Below are 19,858 nucleotides of genomic sequence, written 5' to 3' on the forward strand. Positions count from 1 at the left end.
AGGTTCAACTTTTCCCACAACGAAAGGTTCTTAAAAGTCAAAGATTACCACTTTCTGGGAGTTTTGATGCTTGCAATGATCTACTCTTCAGATGGAGCAGCTAGAGGGGCATGTTCCACTCGCAGAGTTCAAATTTCCCTCCAAGGGCAGGGAACCTGGCCCCATCTACACAGCTTGGCCTCATGCTAAAGCTAGTCGAGCTGTATTTATGTGCGCAGTTGAAACATGTGCAGTACAGGGCATACCCAAGCAAAGTTTAAAACTCCGGAGATGTGTGCGTGGCTTTCCAAATCTCTGTGAAAGACAAGCAAAACTGCTTGCCCGCCCTTCCTGCACCCACACTTGAAGCAGAGAGATGTATGTGGGTTAAATGGTGAGATGGGACCAAGGAGAAATGCAGAGGGTCCAGGCTCCATCTGACTTGGGGTCACCATAAATTTTCAGCCACCAGTGTCACTGTATGCTGTTGTGACTTCCTGGTTGTCATGGAGTGTTGGCATGTAACTACGAGTTGGTACTCTTCCAAGGTATAAACAATCCCTGCCTCACCAGACATCCAAAGGATTAAGCAATGCTACTTGTATATTAATGAACAAACATCAGACCCAATCCCAGGTTGCCACTCTTGGTACTCACGGCAAAGTTCCTCGCTCCTCCAGGGATGCACAGTGCCCCCAGCAGCCTGGCATGCAGCAGCATACGCAGCCAGAGCATCACACAGTGGCTTAGACTGACCAGGCAGCAGGCAGAGGTCATAGACACAGTCACGTAGTGCACCCTGCGGGTTCAGCAACTTGTGACATTCCCTGAAGGGACCCGAAGAATCAGTAAGGATCCCACATTCCTTTTTGCTTTGTTGTTGCTCGGCCACAAGTGAATCTAGTTGGGAACAGTCACCAGGATTAGTTGCTCCACACCCAGGGATTATCTCCTCCTGCCAGCTATTTCCAAAGTCCAGAGTGCTGTTGGCTTGGCCTCCGTCCTTCAGAGCCAGATCATCATCTGGGTCCCCATTGAAGTTCCCACAGAGCCCACACACAGCCTTGGCGTAGCTGCTGGGCACCTTGGCAGTCACACGAGCATCCCAGTTGTAGGTAACGGTCAAGCCAAAGTCTGTGCGTATGACAGCATCGTTGCCCTGGCGGAACACCTCAATTTTCCCGTCTGCAGCCTGGAAGGGCAGGTACTGAAGGATGCCGTCCACCTGGGCAGAGATTCGGGCAGAGCAGCAGGTCAATGTGTCCATGTTTTCGCTTAGCTGGCTCCAGTCACCCCACCCTCCTGGGTTCTGCCTCAGGGCTTCACAACCGCTACTCCCTCTGCCTAACACATCACCCATCACTCCTTATCCTCTCCACTGGGATCCAGATCTCTCCTGCCTTTCCAATCCTGTCCTACCTGTCTCCCTGGTACTCGCTTGAAAATGTCCCCACGTGCTCACGTGTTTATATGCCACCCATAGTTGATGGCGCTGCATTAGGAGGCTTTGGAACCTTTTAGAAGTGGGCCAAGCTTGGAGAAGGACAAAGCTGGGAGGAAGGTTTGGCAGGATCTAGCCCACTGACCTCTCTCTTTGCTGTCTGGTTCACTGAGACGTGAACAAACCTCTCTTCATATTCCAGTTACTATGGAGCCAATAACCATGGCTTCCTACTCCAGCCTACTGTATCCCCTCAAATCTTCCTACCCCAGTGCACTGTATCCCCTCAAATCTTCCTACCTCAGCGTACTGTATCCCCTCAAATCTTCCTACCCCAGTGTACTGTATCCCCTCAAATCTTCCTACCCCAGCCTACTGTATCCCTCAAATCTTCCTACCCCAGCCTACTGTATCCCCTCAAATCTTCCTACCCCAGCATACTGTATCCCTCAAACCTTCCTACCCCAGTGCACTGTATCCCCTCAAATCTTCCTACCCCAGCGTACTGTATCCCTCAAATCTTCCTACCCCAGCCTACTGTATCCCCTCAAATCTTCCTACCCCAGTGTACTGTATCCCCTCAAACCTTCCTACCCCAGCCTACTGTATCCCTCAAATCTTCCTACCCCAGCCTACTGTATCCCCTCAAATCTTCCTACCCCAGTGTACTGTATCCCCTCAAACCTTCCTACCCCAGCCTACTGTATCCCTCAAATCTTCCTACCCCAGCCTACTGTATCCCCTCAAATCTTCCTACCCCAGCGTACTGTATCCCCTCAAATCTTCCTACCCCAGCATACTGTATCCCCTCAAATCTTCCTACCCCAGCGTACTGTATCCCCTCAAATCTTCCTACCCCAGTGTATTGTATCCCCTCAAACCTTCCTACCCCAGCCTACTGTATCCCTCAAATCTTCCTACCCCAGCGTACTGTATCCCCTCAAATCTTCCTACCCCAGCGTACTGTATCCCTCAAATCTTCCTACCCCAGCGTACTGTATCCCCTCAAACCTTCCTACCCCAGCTAACTGTATCCCCTCAAATCTTCCTACCCCAGCATACTGTATCCCTCAAATCTTCCTACCCCAGTGCACTGTATCCCCTCAAATCTTCCTACCCCAGCATACTGTATCCCTCAAATCTTCCTACCCCAGTGCACTGTATCCCCTCAAACCTTCCTACCCCAGCCTACTGTATCCCTTCAAATCTTCCTACCCCAGCGTACTGTATCCCTCAAATCTTCCTACCCCAGTGCACTGTATCCCCTCAAACCTTCCTACCCCAGCCTACTGTATCCCTTCAAACCTTCCTACCCCAGCCTACTGTATCCCTCAAATCTTCCTACCCCAGCCTACTGTATCCCCTCAAACCTTCCTACCTCAGTGTACTGTATCCCCTCAAACCTTCCTACCCCAGCCTACTGTATCCCCTCAAATCTTCCTACCTCAGTGTACTGTATCCCCTCAAACCTTCCTACCCCAGCCTACTGTATCCCCTCAAATCTTCCTACCCCAGCGTACTGTATCCTTCAAATCTTCCTACCCCAGCCTACTGTATCCCTTCAAATCTTCCTACCCCAGCGTACTGTATCCCTCAAATCTTCCTACCCCAGTGCACTGTATCCCCTCAAACCATGACCCCTCTCACCAGGCATTGGGTAACCCATCAGCAAGTTTTCCCGTTAGTCTAGCCTCAAGGGCTTTGCACTCCACCTGACCACCATCCACCAACGCTGCTGCTTCTGCTTTGTCCTCCTGGGCTTGCCTACAGTTCAAGTGTCTCACACAGAATGCCCTGCTACCCCTCAGCTCTGCCAGCATCTTACCCATCATTCCTCAGTCTCTGCTGTCTCTGACTTTCCAGCCCTTGCCCGCTCTGATTGCCTCCTCTTCCACAGCACTGGGCAACCGCACCCTGCTCTCAGCATGCCAACGTCCCTGCCAAACCTCTCATTGTGGCTCCCAGTGATCTAGGTCTGCATCCCACTGTCCCCTAGTCAATACCCCAGCACAGCCCTGCCCCTGGCACCTCCACCCCTACACCTCCACCCCTGCACCTCCACCCCAGCACAGCCCTGCCCCTGCACCTCCACCCATGCATGGACTTGAACTTTTGAACTCATGCTCAGTCCAGACTTGGGGCTCTTGTACTTGCTGTACCCCTGCTTGTAAGATTTTCACTCACGTCCACACCCCAGCTCTCACATAGCTGCTGATATCTCCTTTATATTCTACTTCAGGTCAAGCTGCTCTACCCAGCTGGCACTATTCATGCCCACTTTTCTGACCCACAGTTCCTCCTGCTTCTGCATGCCATCTCCCAGTGTTACTCTCGTAGGAGTGTTCTCTTCTCTCAGCGCTATTCTAGTCTCTGCGAGGCTACCCAGTCTCAGACTTCACATCTGCTGTTGCCTCTGCCTGGAAGATGCTGCCATTTACCTGGTGGCATCTTCTTTGTTCTCCAGGCTGCACCTGAGTTCAAGAGCTTGGTTCCAGCTAGCCCCTGCCTCGTCTCTGCTCACCGGCTCCAGCCCCTGCACTCAAGCTCCACCAGTGTCCTTGCTGCTTGCTGCCCACTCGAGCTCATCCCTGCCTCAGGACCTCCTCCCTCCTGGAACTCCTGTCTGTCCACTTTCCTCACCATCTGTTGCACGGCTCGCCTTGGGACAGGCAATAGACTATAATGGACTCCTGCAGGTTGGAGAAGTACTGCGCAGTTAGCAGAACTACTCTCACAGAGAACACAAGGACTGAGTTCATTTCCAGAACACATGGCGGGCAGCATATTGCCTGTAACTCCAGCCCAGAGGGATCCCTTACCTCTGGGTTCCTCTGGCGCTATGTTCACAACCCATGTCCTCCAGTTAAAAATAATAAAATCATCTTTTAAAGTGTGAACTCTGGAGCAAAACATCAGAGTTCCAAAATCTAGCTTATGGGCAACTCAAACTCACTATAGTCTTCTCAGTAACCCACATCTGTGTCTCTGTAGGCGATTTCACCTCTCTGTGTTCCCGCATTTTTTGGCCAGCTAGATCCTGGCATTCCATATGTCATCTTGCTCTAGGAACCACCATCTTTCAGAAGATGCCCAAGTCTACAACTCTGAGGTTTCGAAAGAAAGGCAACCACTGACATCTACTGGGCACCAGGGCATCTTTGAAAGAGCAGGCAAGCATGAGTTCATCAGAGCTCCACAACCACCCAGCCAATGACTGCTGCCTCCCCAGAATGAAGCCTCTCTTACTCCGTCCTTTCTCAGAGGAAAATACAAAGGCTACAGACAGTCCGAGCTGAGAAAAGATGGTGCTCCCTGGCTTCCGGGCTTCCCCCCCTTAATCACAAGATTTTAAAATAAGCCCCTCCCACCGCAACTACAGCCTCTAACCTTTCTGGGAATTCAGAGCGTCCACCCCCCCCCCCCAGACACACCAGTTCCCTGCCCAGTGGTGCTCACCATCACTCTTGCTGGGTACTCTCTGTGCACGGCCACCTCTACACCGTGGGCCACCACCCGCACAGCTCTGGTGTAGCTCACGGTCTGGCTGCCTCGATGTTCATTTTCCACCAGCACCTTAAACTCGGGCAGTGCAGCATCCTGGCCGCACGAGCCCACCAGCAGGTATGCGCAGGTACCCATAAAGTCAAAGCGCTTTCCATCAAAGCTCACGTAGTGCGGGTCTCCGGATGCCTCGCAGCTGGCGAAGTTGTCGGGATAGCAACCCAGGAGGCCGTTCAGCACACGGCAGCGCTCACCAGAAGGACATCCTGATGTGTCTTTGCAGATCACCTTTTGGGTGTCTGCGTCACAGGTGCAGCGTTGCCGACATAGGTCATCAGCAAACACTTCCTGACCTGGGGCCAGGGGGCGGCCCTGGTAGATGCAGCCGCAGGATGACTCGGGCACACACTCGCCACCACTGGCCACAAAGCCTGGAAGGCACACGCAGCCCTCCACACATGGGCGCCCAGAGCAGTTGGTCGGTACAGCTTCTGAGTTGCAGGAGGCTGGGCAGGCAGGGCTGCAAGTATCATAGCGGCTGTTGGCTGGGCAGGACAGGGCTGTGGAAGGACAGAAGTTGTGTTGGACAAGGGTGGGGCTCCCCCAGACAATGCTGCTTCTTTAGAGCTCCCCCCTTCAATTAATGGCACTCAAATCCTCTTGATGCAACCAATCAGCAGGCAAATCCCGTGACTTTCACTGTCCGAGCCCACCCAGAATCTGTTTCCACAGCCCACGAACCCCAGCAGCCTCTGCCTAGTGCCCTGGTGCCCTGGTCCCCTGTACCAAATCTGTTCCTCACAGCAGCCAGAGGGACTAGGAATGCAGGATCAGACCATGTACCTCATCCCCAACCTCCCATGGCTCCATCAGAGGTGGGGGAGCAGAGTCCTCCCCAGGCTCATGGGGTTTCCCTCATCGTCTCCCTGTTCTCACCCCTCTCACTCCCCTACCTATGCCTGTGCCTTCTCCATCTCAACCTCCAATCACTCTGAACTCTCCCTATCCAGTGATGTGTCTGTCCCAACCTTGGGCTAACTTTGGCAAAGCTTGGATGTCTTGGCCAACCTACGTCTCTGGCATTGTCCAGCATCAGGCTGAATCACAATCACGACTCAGATATTGAGCAAATGCAAGGGGATTCCCAGGCCCTCACCATGGGCTTCGCATCCTGGGTGCTACTTACGGCAGCCTGCGTGTGACCTCCAGTTCCCATCAGGGACGCCCAGTTCCGCACAGGCCTGGGCATAGGCAGCAAGGCTCCGACACAGGCTGAGGCGCTCCCCTCCAGTCACACACAGGTCAAACACACAGTCCTCCAGGAAAGGCTTGGGGTCCAGGAATTCATGGCAGGCAGAGAAGGGGCCTGTGGACAGAGTTAGCAGACCACAGAGCCGGTCTCCCTCATAGTGCTGGGTCTGGCCTGCAGTGCAGGTGGGACAATTGTTGTGGCAGCCATCATCACACAGGTAGTCCCCATCATCCAGCCTCCAGCTATTTGCAAATTCCAAGGCATCTGGAGCCTGTACCCCATCAGGTGTGAGGAAGTCGTCAGCAGGGTCTCCGTTATAGTTGCCACACAGCCCCCACACCTGGTTTTGGAAGCGCGTGGGCAGGCTCACTGTCAGCTGACTATCCCAGTTATAGGTGACCACCAGCCCAAAGTCCAGCTCGATCACGCCTTGTGTTCCACTCTGGTACACACGCAGCTGACCATCACTCAGGGAGGCGGGCAGGCGGGAGCGCTGATTGTCAATCTGCAGAGAGAACACAGAGGTCAGACCCCTATATAGTGTCCCCTTCAGCCCTCACCTCCTCCACTCAAGTCTCCAGCTCTAGGCATACAGGACGCCTTCCTTCCTTCCCTAGGGATGCTGACCCTAGGGATGCTGACCCTAGGGATGCTGACCCTAGGGATCTTGCTCTTGCACCTCTAGTGGTCTGAAGTGTTCTTCCCCAAGATGGATGTGCATGAAGACCCTGCCTCCCGGCCAATGTCTGCCAGGAGTCCCTGACTCAGTGAGGCCATCCCTGAACCCCTTCCTGTTGTCTCTTCTCCGCTACTTCCCAGTCTCATGGAGTCTAGCCTGCGCCCGCAGTGTGCTGGTTCCCCACACTCTCCATCCGTCAGAGCCACTAGAAGGCCACCTCATGGTTTCATCTCCAGTGCCTCCACCAGTGCCTGGCAGGACAGCAGACTCACGACTAGTGTGAAACCAATGTGAGGAAGGGACCTGGCAGGCCTGGTGGCAGCAAGGGGCAGCTGCAGGGAAGCAGTGAAACAATTCATGTCATGCGACAGGGAGCGAGACGGGATGCTGCGGGTAGAACTAGTCAAGACCAGCAACCGCAATGATGATGATAAATCTCCCGAGGCTGCCAGCTTCATTAAACCCTCACTGTGGCATGTCACTCAGCACGGTAAGATCTCTGCCCAGGGGCAGCTATAACACAGGCACTGGCACGTTCTGTGTGGTGTACATAGTGGCACATGGTCTTGAATGCCTCCTGTTTGCCGTCATTCTTCTCTGGGACACACCTTTGCTTCAGAAGTGTCTCATTTCTGTCCTGCACCTAGCCTCTGCCAACTACTATGAAATAAACTTATTCCCCACCCTGCCCTGTGCTGGAAGACCCCTGGAGATGGTGCAGAGAGATTAGCATCAGCAAACAATGCAAGCCAGGAGTCACTCTGGGACCAAGGAGGCTCTGGCAAAGGGTTGGGGCTGGAATTCTGCCAGCTAAGGAAGGCTCCCCAGAGAGGGGACAGTCGAGTCGAGCCTGAAAGGACCAATGAGAGCCCCAGCTATTCTGGAGGAGGTAGGAGGCTTGCAAGTGTGAGGCCAGCGGGGCAGCCCAGTGAGCCCCATCTCAAAAGGAAATGAAGAGAGCCGAATGTTGCCCAGCGGCACAGCACACAGCTAGCATTTGTAAGGGACAGAGTTCAGTAACAACATTTCAAAACTTCAATATATTTTTTGAAAAAAAAAAAGACTGACAGAAGTAGTTTCTTGTATGGAGGAGAAAAAACCCACCAACAGATAATGTCATATGCAGAAGTGGGAAGTTTCATAGTTTGCCCTTTGATGGAATTCTTTGTGAATCTCTACACCTCTGTAGATGAGGCTGGCCTCAAGCTCACAGAAGTACCTGTCTCTGCCTCCCAAGCACCGGGAGGCACAACTAATCTAGGAGGGAAACATCAAGCCAGTGATATGCAGAGACAATCATGTGAAGACAGAGGGACCGCCCAAGGTGATGAAAGGTCCTCCATCTTAAGGAGATTTTGGTTACACATCTGTGAGGACGCAGGTGAAGTGCACACTTTACAGTGTGTGGTTTGGTTTGGAGGGGAGATGTGGGTTACTGTGGATTGAAACTGGGGCTTTCCAGCTGTGGAGGTGCACTTGGCAGGCAGAGGCAGGAGAACCTCTCCGTGAGGTTCAGGCCATCCTGGTCTACACAGTGACCAGGGTTATAGACTAAATAAAAGTTAAACCGGAAGCTAGAGCATTACACACGCCGGGCAAGTGCTGTGCACGCGGTCCCTCATTTTTCCACCTGGGCACTGGACCACTGGGCTGCGGTCCCATCTCTCCTTTGCTTTTCATCCACTAAACTGCCCAGGCAGGCCTTGAATTTAGGACCCGCTCCTTGAGTAGCTTGGATTTATCCCATCCCATCAGGCTCAGCTATGAGTTTTAATATACAAAAATTTATCTGGAAATTAAACAAAACTTATTTATACATCACATTCTAGCTAACAATGTATATGTTGAAGTCATTTTGGTGATGTGATCTGATGTCTGTAATTGACTTTCAAGGACATAAAAAAAAATGAGGCTGTCAATCTGACGGGAATGGACAGATGGGTATCTGAGGTAAGCAAAGAATAGTTAAAATGTTTAGAGTCTATGCAGGGGCTGGTATATAAGTGTTCACTGCCTAGACTAAATACCCTGGCTCAAACATCTGAAATCTGAAATAATAAAAGGAATCTGACACGTCCTGAGCATTAACACATGGGTTCAGTCCCCACTGCCAGAAAGATTAATAAGATAAAAAACTGTGTGTGCAGAACATAGTGTGGAAAATCATCCTCAGGCTTTGTGCTAGAAATGTGACGGAACCTAAATGAACTTGTGTTTGCCATCACGATATGTACATGCAAATATTCCAAAAACTTAAAAAGTTCAAAATCTGAAGCATTTTTGGCTTCAAGCATCTCAAATCGGGGACTCTCAACCTGAACAGTGACTAAGGCTTGTTTAGAGACCTAACCGTCTCCATGGAGATGGTAGGGCAGGAAGATAGCTGCTGCTTGCTTTCGCTGCACAGCAAAGCATTCACCAGACTCAGCACCGAGACCCTGCAGCCAGCCGGCATGTGCCCCTTCCAGGCGGTACCAGAAGACCTAGCCCTCGGGCCCTGGGAAATCACTGCTGTCTTTCAACCTCCTTCCTCACTTGTCCCTGCTCCCCGTACAACGCCACCTCGAGGAGGTCCTACAAGCGTTAAACTCACAATGTACAAGGAAATGGATCCGGCAGCAGCGCAGGATCACCAGTGGTGATTATGTCAAGCAGGAGATCCCTACTGTTGGACAATTAGATCGTTTCTTTTTCCGTTTCTTTTTTCCCTTTCGCTTTTCCCAATAGCACCCAACTGTTTTCCTCCTGAGCCTTCGCTAAGCGTCCCTGATGTTTCTAGCAGTGGCGCTGGTGAGGGGAGGGTTTTAAGGAACTGCTACTGGTTCTCAGGTCTCACCAGTTCCCTACCGCCTCACCCACCAAAGGCCTTGAGTTTGGGGCCTGACAGGGCATGGCCTCCTGGTTTTGATTGGTGACTCATGGGTATTAAACTCTGAACACTCACCCGGGCGAAGCCAGTTTCTCCTCGAACCAGTGACACAGAGTGGCTGTAGGCGTAGACGGTCACCAAGCCCACGTAGGAGACTAGGAGGCTGCCCCGGTGCTCATTCTTGGCCTCCACACTGAAGGCCGGCAGGCTCATGTCCTCTCCAGTCAGCTCAGCAATGGTGTAGGAGCAGGTGCCCATCATGTCATAGCGGCGGCCATCGAAGGTGGTGTAATGGGGATCACCCTGGGCACGGCAGACAGCTGTGGACTCTGCCACACAGCTGGCCTTTCCACTCACCATCTGGCAGCGCTGCCCAGATGTACACCGCATGCCTTGGCAGGAAGTCTCTGCTGCGGAGAGCTGAGCTGGGGAGGGAAGAGTCAGAAACAGAGTTGGAGATGTTCTTGAGGTCAGAACCCCAGAGCCCTCCTTCAGTGTGGACTATGGGCAGTTGGCTCATGACCGCCCATTTTACAGGCATGGAAACAAAGGTTTGAGGTCTCATGGAGAGGGATTCTCTGGGTTTCTTGACACCCCATGGCTTCCTATTTCACTGTTTTTCACAGTTTGACCCAGAGGAATGGCAGGTGGTGGAGAGGGAGCAGGAGCAGCCATTGGAACATTCAACCGTTCACAGTTCCGTTTCCCTCGTCCTGGTCTTCCCATCCGGCTGGAATGGCTGAAGGATAGGAACTGGAAGACAGGGCAGGGCGATGTGGAAAGTGCTTTCTGTGTAAGCAGGGGAACCTGAGTTCTGGTTCCAGCCCCATGAAGAGCTGGGGTGATGGCACTGGGTCAGCTCAGTGAGCGGGAGGGAGCAGGACAGTCAGATCCCAGGGCTGCTGCTCGGCCAGCTTAGCTGACTGAGAGCTCCCATTCAGAATCCCAAAAACAAACAGACAAGATGGTAGGGATGAGAAGAGGACACCTGACATTGACCTCTGGGCTCTACACATGTGTGCTGGGGTATGCATGCCCGGGTGGGATACCTGCTTGCACACAGGTACACATGCATGTGTGTATGCAAGTATTTGCCTAGGTGTGCAAACCTGAATGCACACATGCATGCCTGGGTGTTTATACCTGCTCTCACAGATACACACATGCATGCCTGGGTGTGTATACATATAGATACACACATGTTGTAAGTACCCCTTGAAGTGGGGTGGCATTTTACCAGGATAAGGAACCCCGGATCTAGGTTCCCAGTCTGAGGAAGACCATCTGGGAAGAAATAGCCCTTCCTGGTCAGCTTCCAGCCCTCAAGAGCTCTCCCCTCTGACCCTCCTGGCAACAGCTCACCCTGCACCACCCCGATCTTTCACCACAAGCTGATCTAAGGAATTTACACACTTTCATTTGTTCCACTCCCACCACAGGCCTGTTGTGGGGTGTGTGTGTGTGTGTGTGTGTGTGTGTGTGTGTGTGTGTGGTGTGTGTGGTGTGTGTGTGTGTGTGTGTGTGTGTGTGTGATCATCCCTGCTTCAGAGTCACAGAAACTGAAGTCTAGAGAGGTGGAGTGACAGACTGAATGTCACACAGGAACAGCTGGGTTTAACCCCAGGCCCTCTGATGGCATCTTCTGAATGGGCTGAGCCTGCCGTCTCACTCAGGACCAGATCCTGTCCCTTCACTCTGCCAAAGCACACGAAGCACCCATGGGGCTGGAAGGCAGACATGCCCTCCCGGGTCCTCAGTGTTACTACTTTGGAGCCCCTGGCTTTGGGCATCCGCGCTCCTGCATGAGGTGCAGCACTGTGGTTAGCAGCAGGTGCAACTGCAGCAGTCGCTAAGGTAGCAAAATGCTGAGCAGCCCCTTCCCAAAGAGCCCTCCGCCCTGGCTCCCTTCGTCTCCCTAGGACCCTCTATAACCTCCCCACAAACCAATGGAGTTCACAGTAAGGGCTTCCCGAAGCAGTGCTGTGGATAGTGGTGCCTCGGGCCGCTCTTGTCGGTAAATATCTAGGATCATTTTCTCTAAGGGTAGGGAAGGGACGGAGAGGAATTAAGGAAGTGTGCCATAGAGGATAGACTTGAGATAGAAAGGTTAACTAAGCCAGGAAGCCAAAGAGGAATAGGTAGAGAAGGCATGGCTGGAAGGCCAAGGTCAGGGGTCATTTCCCATCACTCACACTTTCCACAGGCAGCTGCTGTCCCATAGCCCACAGCCTGAGCCAGCCCGAAGGTGAGCAGCCCAAAGCTGCTGGAAGCTTCCGCTGTGTGCATCCTGTCAGTGGTGCCAAGGTCCACTTCCGCATAGGAGAACTCACTGCCTGGCACAGCCGCCCAGGTGAGCTTGGCCCCCAAAGCCTGCCCATCCATGGTTAGCTCACTGGTAGCCTTTGTCTGTGCAACCACCAGGGCCACACCCTCAGTGCCTGGCATACTCTTGATCACATAGGCAGAGCAGTAGGCTGCCACATCTGGGATCAGGACCAGGTAAGGGTCATAGGTCATTTGACCCTTTATGGCCCCTGTGCCAAACAGCACAACCTGGATACCCACATCTGCGGACAGGTAGAGTGGCCGGGTTGGCCGGATCTCGAACTCAGCCACATCGCCCTTCTGGAGGCCTCGGGAACCAATGGTTCCCCCATGGTTGTACGTCAGTTTTGTGGTCTGGCTGGCTACAACATAGGCTAGATCATAGCGGGACTGGAAGGTCAGAGGGGGAACCACATACTGGGTTCCCCAAGCAGATGTGGGGAGCAGTTGCTCCACCACATGGTTGCAGTTTGTGTGCTTCTGGACACAACTGTGGCCAGAAAGAACAGCCACTGGGCTGCTGGCTGTGACCCTTGACCCAGAGAGATCTGCTGTGCTCTGTAGCTGGGCTGCTTCATATGGTTCCAGAGTCACATTTACAATACTACCAGCTGCGTGGAAAGTATTGCGGAATGTCACTGCTGCCTTCAAGCTGATAGTAACTGAGGCACCGGCTCTGCCAGCCACCACAGCAAACTCTTTTACATGTTGGGCAGAGATGCCTGGGGGTGTGAGTACAAAGTACTCTGTGCCCAGGGCTCCAACAGGCCAGAGCAATGTTAGCTCCGCTGTTCCAGGCTTAGCATTTAAAGCCTGCACAGAGATGCGGTGGTCAGAGTGGACCACCACAGCACGCTGGAAAGTGCTGCTGCCAGTCATTTCTGCATTGCCATTGATGTTGACCATGACTGACTCTCCAGGCTTCACTGTGACCTTCTGGGAGGTGCCATCGGCCTGGCTGAGGATGGTGACAGAGGTGGTGTTCTCTGACAGACTGGAGATGAAGACGCAGAGAGAGGCTGTGCTGTACCCGGGCTCGGAATTCTGCAGGAAGGCCGTGAGGAATTCTTCCCCACCAGTGTTCCTGGGGTCCACTGTGGCCTCCTGGCTCAACCCTTAAGAAAACGCAGTTGTGGGTCCACTTAGCTATTCCTCCCCACTTCAAGCCTGTGCCCGAGACCCTCTTGACATAATTCTCCCCCTCTGCTCCTATTTCTTTCCTTACCCGTGCAGCATTTGTTCATCTGTAATCCTTCCATGCCTTTGCTGCCCCAATGCCTGAGAACTTTGCACAGGGCTCTTGAACTCAAATGCCTCAGGGCCAGACGAGGACTAGACACGTGTGAGATAGTCTAGGTAGCAGGACTGGGACCTGGAGCACCGTGCTCCACCTGACACAGCTTTTGCTGGTTGTTAATGTGAAAGATTGGAACCTTTCGCCTGTTTTAAGGAAAGCTATCTGGCTAGCTCAAGTTCTTAATGAACTTTCCACCCAGTCTGTGTGGATTCTGTCTGAATATGACTCGGGGATTTATGTGAAGTGGGTGAAGGGGGAGAGGGATTGTAGAAGTGTGGACAGAGCGTCTGAGAACTAGAGGGTAGTGGGCTTCTCAGTGTCCATGTGTGCATGTGTGTGTGTGTGTGTGTGTGTGTGTGTGTGTGTGTGAGAGAGAGAGAGAGAGAGAGAGAGAGAGAGAGAGAGAGAGAGAGAGAGAGGAATTCTATATCTCTTTCACCACCTAAGGGCTTCTCGCATTTCTGCTAGCCTCTGTCTCTTTTAAGTTAGCCTTGGAGTGGCACTGGGAAGCGGTTTGTGGAGGGGTCAAAGCTTGAGGGTGCTGACCCGGGCAAGTAGACTTTCCCCAGATATAAATGGGGGCTTGATCTGACTTACCCCACAGGAGAGTCGCTCCGGCCCAGAGGGCCCACCAGCTCCACAGGGATCCCATGCCTGCAGCTGGGAGAGAGGGAGGGGAGATGATACTGTCCAGTTGGAGACCGTTCCCGATAGGACAGAAGGGGACAGTCTCTGGAGAAGGGTTACCAGGGCGTAAGGAGGGCTCAAATGGGAAAAGAAGTTGAATAGATAGGACCAGATGGTTCTGGAGTGGGGGACAAGGCTGGGAAGAGAGGAGAGGAAGTCAGGATCAAGTGCAATAAGTAGGGTATTGAATATCCAGGGGTCAGAAGGTAGAGGTAAAAGAGGCAGTCTAGAATTCGGATCCAGAATAGGGCGCTAGTTGTCCCTCTTCTGCAGGAAATCCCAGCCCTTCTCACCTGCGGGTCCCGGAGCTGCAGGACCAGATTGCAAGCTAGGCTATATAGTGGAGATTCCTGGCCCCGTGGGCCACACCCTGGGTCACCTGACAAGCTCATTATGCCAACTTCCTGGAGGAGGATGCTGATCTCAGACCAGGTGGAATGGGGAGCCCTGAAGACCTGCCAAGGGTGGAGGACGAGGCTGTAGCCTGTGTTCTGAGAGTGGTGTGAGAACAGCTGGTGGCTACACCCTGGGAGCTTATGGATCAATTCAGTCCTGGAAGGGCGTTGTCCTCATGGAGACAGCTGGGGAGCAGCATGTTGAGATCCTGGCTCCCTGGGCAGGGCTAGGGTGGTGGGCAGGGTCTGAAATCGAGATGGGAGGTGGTGACTGGTCATATTTGCTGGCTCACTGGCCAGATTACTTTCTTTGACCCCTGCCAGAAACAACAGTAAAGGACCCATATCCGGGTCCTAGTTCCTTGCAGTTCCGAGCTGAGCCTTGGTTCCTCACCGTCTTCTTTCCAGTCATCAGTGGAGGACAGGGGGCTGGGAGTGAACACGGGGCTGAGGCCTCACCTAGACCTGTGATATGTATCATCACATCCTTGCCCCATTAGGGTCCCCTGGGCTTCCCCCCTATGATGTGGAAGCATGGAGAACTCGCTTTGCTGGGCTCCTTGATGTTCTGAGGTGCTCTTTATCCGCTTGTGGCAGAAAGGGGGTGGAGTGGGGCCCTGGAACTCAGGCTGTATGCAACAGATGCCAGAGGTCTCTATTTCCTGGTTCCACAAGACCATGAGGGTTTCACTTCCTAGAGAATTATTTGGTTTGGGATTTTTTACTTTCTGTGGTTTTGCCATCCCCTCTCCTTTCTTCTTTCTTCTTTCTTTCTTCTTTCTTTTGTACCCTGAGAAGGGACCGGCTGGACAGGTTTTGAGTGCCTCTCCATTACCCTGCAATTGGTCTGAGATGAGGCATGGGGGCCAGATGGCATAGTGAGAGTCAAGGTGGTGTGGATTTTCTGGGCTGGAGTCAGATGTCTCATACTGGCCTGGCCCATGTCATCCTCTCCTGATCCCTACTTTGCAGATCGATGTTTGCTGAGGAGTCTCCTCAGGAAACAGCAGCTGCGAAGCCTAGTGTCCTCTGTCAACACCCCCTCCCAACTCCTTCTCCCTTATCATTGAGACCTGGGCTTCTGTGCAGCCTGGCTGGGTGGGGGATCTTCTCTGTTCAGGGCTGTGACTTTCCCTCTAACAGCCCGTGGCAGGTTTTCAGAGGGGAAGATAAAGCCTAGGTATTAATGATGGGGCCCTCAGAGTCAACAGAAGTGGAGAGAGTCGGTGGGAGGCTGGATGGAAGGCGGAGAGAACTAGAAATAAGTGCGTGCAGGGCCGGGAGTGGGAGACCGAGAGTGAGGACTGTGGGAGGACAGAGGCATAGTACCCTCGGGAAGCCCCCGAGGGCTGGGAGAGAACACGACAGAGTCCCCGAGGGAGAAATGGAGTGGGAAGAGATGACACCAGGACTCTCAAGGGAGAACGTGATAGCAAACCAAGATGTCACCCACTCTTTGTGGTTACCTCTTTTCTTCCTTGAGACATAAAGAATGTCTCAGAGAAATAAGATGAGGAGGAAAACATTAGGGTGAGATTTCAGAGATAATGCTGACCCCCTTTCTGCACACTCCTCTAAGCCTTAATGTATCCCCTGGCTGAAACCAAAGAGAAACCTGTCCCTTTGGGCACTGCTCTCTGCAGCTGGAACCTGGAAATGGGTGGTGGAGCAAGTCTTATGAACACTGTAACTTGAAACCCGTTAGGACCTTGTCTCTTTCCCCTTCCAGAGAGTGTGTGTGTACACTTACATGTATGTGTATAATGACACACTCCTGTGCCCTACCCCAGATTATTTATGTTCTCATGAGTCTTACTAACAACCCCGGAAATAACCCACAAGAACACTTCCTTATGGTCAAAGAAATCACATTCATCCTGCCAATTGTAGCTTTCTTCTGACCCCAAGCAAAGGCTCATCTGAACCTTTGGGCCTCTCCATATCTATGAGGCAGGCCACACCACTCCAGACCGTGGGGACCCCTCTGACTGGTGTAGGCTCTACAAGCCAGGCCACAGGGCAAATGATTTTCTGTCCAGCTAAGATCAGGTTTTGCCGGAAGTTTCTAACTCTACTTCTTCACACTCTGATCCCAATGACTTGCACCTGCACAGAAACTGCTCTATGTTCTCAAATGATTTGTTACTTGACGCATGGTTCTAGTTCCTTCTCTGTAATACCAAACATCAGTGTTTCTTCATTGAAACTGTCTTGGCTTCCACAGCACTTTCTGGATTTTGTGATACTTTGGTCTGTTTCCTACATGTACACCTTCAACGCCGGTGACTTGTAGATTCTTTTTATGATCTTTCTAGAATTCTCCAGAATATAACCCTGCTCCCCCATGTCATCCAACAGAGCATCCTACACGATGAACACTTTCTCTCCTTTGCCTGTGGTAGACAACTGAGCTATTGAGCTCACGAGGCTACTGAGCCTTTGAGATATGACGAGTGTGGTGGAGGAGCTGGATGTTTTTGTTTGCCCGGCCAGGTGTCTACACCAGCTACCACACAGCCCTAGAGCTGTTACTAGCACAGGCTCCGTGCCATCTACACATCAGGATGTTTATCTGCTCGGCCATCCACACACCTAATCAGTTACTCCCATACTCCCTTTTCATTCCTTTAGTTTCCTTATAGACAACCAGTCTGATGTGATCCAAGAGTCTATTTTTCAAATATCTGATTACAATAATAGACTATTAATAAGTAAATAAACCATAAATGTATATAGCTCATTAAATCACCTCAAATAAATACACCTTTATAATCTTCAGGTGAAGTCTAATAAGCCAGACAAAGTCTTCAGCAAGAACATTCCAGCATTGCAGAAACCCTCTTCATGCTCCCTTCCAAATACTTCTTACTCCTTACCTCTTGAAAGCTGGTGACTGTTTCTAAGATCATAGGTTATTTTGTTCTTGAATTCTGTGTAAATGAAATCATGTTTGTCTTGTTTTGTGATTGCCTACTTTCAATTAATGACTTCTTTGCCCAAGTAATTATAGTTCATTTTCAATGTTATATAATAGCCAGTTATATGAAAACATACTTACTTATCTATGAGCACTTGGATTGTTTTTATTTAGCTAATGTATTTTGTGCATGTGCACAATTTCCTTGGAAAGTAGCATGAAGTTCCTAGTTGTAATTTTTCCAGGTTACTAAATTAAGATTTAGATGCTGTCAATATTTTTCAAAACTAAGGGACTAATTTCAACTTGCACAATATGTATAACCTTTATGGCTGCTCAGAGCTACAGCACTACTTTCTAAAAGTGCACTGGTATGGATCTGAGATTCTAAAAATTTATTTTTTGCACATATGTGTCTGGGTATATGACACCACATGTCGGCAAGAGTCCCCAGCATTCAGAAGAAGACATCAGATGCCCTGGAAATGGAGTTACAGAGGGCTGTGAGACACCATTGGGAATCAGGAGCCAAACCCAGCTCCTCTGGAAGAGCAGTCACTGCTCTCAGACTGAGCCATCTCTCCAGACCCTCACTGTGGTTTTAGTTTGAATTTCTTTGTCAGTAAGCTGAACACATTTTCATGTGTTCACTGACCATTTGTATCTCTTTCTTGTGATTCAGACTTATTAAGCTTTCTCCCCAATATTATTGTCTGACTGATTAGTATGGACTCTTTATATATTCTGAACTTAAACTGTTGGTTATTTATTCTGCAAATATTCCCGCTTCTCTGTGTCTTGGCTTTAATATTCTTAAGAATGAAAAAGAATCTTAATTTTAATAGAGTCCATTTTGGAAATGGCCTTTTCTTGTGACAATATTGAGTCCCAATCATGAACATTATTTTCCCATTTATTTAGATATTGATTTTATCAGTATTTTGAAATTTCTTAGAATACAAATCTTCTACTTATTCTGTTAGATTTACTAATGAATCTTAACTTTTACTGGTGCAATTATAAATGATAGTATGCTTTAAATTTCAGATTCCAGTGACACGGTTTTTGTCAAGTTGGGCCTTCTTGTTTTTCTCGAAGCCTAATACCCCTTCCTTTTTTCATATTCTTGCTGCCTTCTGAAGGTTCAGAGCTCAGAGAGCTGGCTCTCTCTTTTCACCTTTTCCCATGGCTCCTGGGGATCAGACCCAGGTCATCAGGCTTATGTGGCAAAGGTGTTTGCCCCGAAACCATCTCACTAGTCCTTGCTCAGCCCTTTACCATGAACTGTCAAATGCCTCTCTGCAGCTATTGAAATGACTTACGGTGTTGTCATTCATTCTGCCAATGTGTTTGCCATGTTTACTGTGTTACATATGTTAAAACAACCTTGCATCTCTGAAATCCCATGTGGTCACACTATTTAGAATAATTCATTCAATCGATGTCTGATTCTGTTTGCTAATCTTCTGTTTAGAATTTTTTGCATCTATGTTCATCAGGGATATTAGTATTCCTTTCTCTTTTCCTTTTGTTTGTTTGAGACAAGCTCTTCCTCCATAGCCCCAGCTGTCCTGGAACTCACTATGTAGACCAGTCTGGCCTCAAATTCAGAGCTTTGATTCCCCAAGTGCTGGAATTAAAGGCGTGTGTCACCGCAGCAGGCTGAGCTGCCTTTCTTTCTATTGTGATCTGTGAAGATCAGTTTTCATTGCCAACTGGATTGGACTTAGAATCACCTAGAAAATAGAACTCTGGGCATATATTGGTGTTTTGCCATGAATGTTGGATTCCCTGGAACTGGAATTATAGACAGTTGTGAGCTTCTATGTGAGTGCTGGGAGCTGAACCTGGGTCCTCTGGAAGAACAGTCAGTGCTCTTAACCACTGGATCATCTCTCCAGCCCACTAAACAGTGTTTTAACTATTCCTTTTTATTCAGTCTGGGACCCCACTGATGTAGGATACCCCTCTGTATGCTGTGAATATGTTTTATTATTATTGGTTAATAAAGAAGCTGCTTTGGCCTATGGCAAGGCAGAATATAGCTAAGCGGGAAATCCAAGCAGATAGGGAGAAAGAAGGTGGCATTGGAGAAGATGCCAGAACATTATCAGTAAGCCACGGGGCATGTGGCGATATACAGATTGGGTTAATTTATATGTAGCTAGCCAGGAAGAAGCCTGAGCCATCAGCCAAATAATGGTCATTAATATTATGCCTCTGAGTGATTATTTTATAAGCAGCTGTGGGAACTGGTGAACAGGAGAGAAACTGGTGCAGAGGGACCGGATGGGACAGAGAAGAGACTTCCAGGTACACTGCACCATAAATGCTGATGGCACCATGAACTGATTAGAAAGGAACAGAGAAAGTGAGCTGGACACCAGTACTCACGTCCTTGTGTGTTGACTGTGGCTGCAATGTGACGGGCCACCTCACGGTGCCAATAACATGCCTTCACACTACGACAAACTATTCCCTTAAACTGTGAGCTAAAATAACGCAATGTGACGAGC

At 50.6% G+C, this 19,858-nt stretch overlaps 1 protein-coding gene across 1 annotated transcript in view; it reads right to left on the reverse strand.

Annotated features, from left to right (window-relative positions):
* LOC142858117 (IgGFc-binding protein-like) overlaps window positions 1-14,336 on the reverse strand; it is a 36,353-nt gene extending 22,017 nt beyond the window's left edge. Inside the window, exons 1-6 of the mRNA XM_075987333.1 lie at window positions 14,324-14,336; window positions 13,941-14,003; window positions 9,797-10,146; window positions 6,108-6,678; window positions 4,877-5,481; window positions 637-1,204 (exon numbers count right to left, since the gene is read on the reverse strand). Of these exons, the coding sequence (XP_075843448.1) occupies window positions 637-1,204; window positions 4,877-5,481; window positions 6,108-6,678; window positions 9,797-10,146; window positions 13,941-13,995 (2,149 nt within the window). The 5' untranslated portion in view covers window positions 13,996-14,003; window positions 14,324-14,336. The remainder of the gene's footprint in view (window positions 1-636; window positions 1,205-4,876; window positions 5,482-6,107; window positions 6,679-9,796; window positions 10,147-13,940; window positions 14,004-14,323) is intronic.
* Between the last annotated feature and the right edge of the window lie 5,522 nt (window positions 14,337-19,858).

Source organism: Microtus pennsylvanicus, chromosome 1 (assembly GCF_037038515.1).
Source record: "Microtus pennsylvanicus isolate mMicPen1 chromosome 1, mMicPen1.hap1, whole genome shotgun sequence".
Lineage (NCBI taxonomy): Eukaryota > Metazoa > Chordata > Mammalia > Rodentia > Cricetidae > Microtus > Microtus pennsylvanicus.